This window comes from Protopterus annectens, chromosome 7.part0, assembly GCF_019279795.1.
Source record: "Protopterus annectens isolate FY-2018-M chromosome 7.part0, PAN1.0, whole genome shotgun sequence".
NCBI lineage: Eukaryota > Metazoa > Chordata > Ceratodontiformes > Protopteridae > Protopterus > Protopterus annectens.
Window position 1 is genome coordinate 527,041,071 of NC_056739.1, and position 2,145 is coordinate 527,043,215.

Genomic DNA, 2,145 nt, shown 5'->3' on the forward strand with positions numbered 1-2,145 from the left:
GCACTCACAATTGGTCAATTTCTAGTGAATTAACATTTTTTTTTGAAAGGGACAAGCCCTTACAACAACAATCTGTAAATGTACCACCTCTGAAGTTGCATATACTCAGAGAAAGAATATTTAGATGCAAAGTCTATGAATCCCCTTATAATGGAATATAGAGATGACTACTGTGCTGCAAAAAAAGTCATCCACAAGTTGATGAATGCTGGCCAAGTAACTGTCAGCCATTATGATTTAAAAATGATTTGCAGATACAAATGCATTCTAACAGTAATTTCACTTCTGCCAGAAGACAGAATTTATGCTTTCAAAATTTTGTTCACATTAACTATCAGAATATTTACTTTTTTTCTTATTTTCAAGAGATATGCATCTCAATGCGAGTTGAATTTTTTTGTTTGTCCCAATTATGATTATAGGGCTGACAGCAGCATAGAATAGAGTAAAAAATACACGAGCATCAGAAACAACAGGAGCGACATTGGACACCGTTATAGTATAAATCCACATGATATTATCAATTCCAAACAATATAATATACACTGTAACCAGCACAACCACAGCTTTAGCTGCCCTAGTTTCTGCACTGTTTACTTGGTTTTGCACTGGACTTCTGATGCTCTGAACTTGTTTTTTGTGCCTCTGTAGAATTGTGATAATATAACCACTGGCTGATGCCATGAGTCCAACAAATAAAAAGTCACGTAAAGTGTAAGTAGCCCCGTTAGCTACATATGCAAAGCTGTGAGGAAAAATTATAAAACAATATTCCAAGTTAAGTGTATATTTAGGAATGGTTGAGTTCACATCAGAAAAAATATATATTAACCCTCCAGGAATATCAATTATAGAGTTAATGCTCCAAAGGATTAAGAAGATGACCAAAATGTTTTGGGAAATTTTTTGTTTTAAGGTTACCCACCTGGATGAGTGAGGCAAAAGAACAATGCACTGATAACAGCTCAGAACAGCTGTTATACATATGGACATTGCTCGGAAGACACGATAAACAAATATAATAAATTTGCAGAGATGGTCATTAAATAGTTTCTGTTGGCTTATGGTTGTCATAAGTGGTGGCAAAGCTCTTGAAATGACAACGGTAAGGTTCACAAATGATAATTTTATTAGAATAATGTCTGCAGTCATGATTTTATTACCAGAAATCCCTATGAAAAAAAATGACATCAGGACAGTGAGGTTTGTTGGAACTCCAAGGATAAGAAGAAAAATGAAGCTTGATGCTTTCAGAATAAGCCTTGTCTCCATTCTTTAATTTTCTTGTATGGATTATGAAACTTTCCTTCAGTTCTGCAACAGAATATGCAATTTGGTTAGTTCATTTTATTCCTGTTGTATAAGAACTTCAAGCATCCATGAATATTTAAAAGTAATAGGAATATACACTTTTAACTTTGCAACGCAGATAGACAAGATCTAATTTCCTTCTTAACAAGTGTTCTTGTTACTAGTCATATTGTAATGGAAAAGTCTCTTACACAAATAAAAACAATATGCAGTTTCAAATATGTACCAAGGAGCTTTGTTTGAAAAAATAAAGGTGTGCAGTTTCAAATTTGTAACAGAAAATTTTGTGATAATAATAAATAATTCTGTGTAAGATCATAACTGTCATACATATTTCAAATACCAAAAACATATGACATTTGGCACTAATTTCACTGATATTTATCATAAGTTCATAGATAATACTAGGTTAGCTGCCCTGTCCTACCAAATTAAGTAGGCAGGATCTGCTACTGACAAAACTGAATTGACTCAAACTGAGAGCCTGTACGTTACCTATGTCCTTATTTATTAATTCCATAATAACTTCATATATTCATAGGTATCAGACTTGAAAGACTGGACACCTTGAAACCATCATTTTGCTACAGTGTAACTGCATTCACAGCGTGGATATCTTGTAAGTGCATTTAATTGAAGCATTGGAAATTCATGCAAGTCTTTATATATATGCTGCACTTTTATAAGTTTTATATCATTTAATTATGCTACCTATTTCTCAAGCGAATCGTACTTCATTGGCCATTGTTGTACAGCGCTTCATTTTGAGTACTGTTTTTACTTGTTACTGATAGCTGTACTTTAGCATTAGGAGGTATGCTCATTTTACCATAT

General features: G+C 33.2%; 1 protein-coding gene across 1 annotated transcript; it reads right to left on the reverse strand.

Annotated features, from left to right (window-relative positions):
- Positions 1–327: 327 nt before the first annotated feature.
- On the reverse strand, positions 328–1,272 carry LOC122806035 (olfactory receptor class A-like protein 1). Its single transcript, XM_044076275.1, has one exon. The coding sequence runs from the start codon at positions 1,270–1,272 to the stop codon at positions 328–330; it is 945 nt and encodes a 314-aa protein (XP_043932210.1).
- Positions 1,273–2,145: the final 873 nt, after the last annotated feature.

What these genes read in the sequence shown, in the direction of transcription:
- LOC122806035 (XM_044076275.1), bottom strand. Translation starts at nt 1,272, where the DNA reads ATGGAGACAAGGCTTATTCTGAAAGCATCAAGCTTCATTTTTCTTCTT.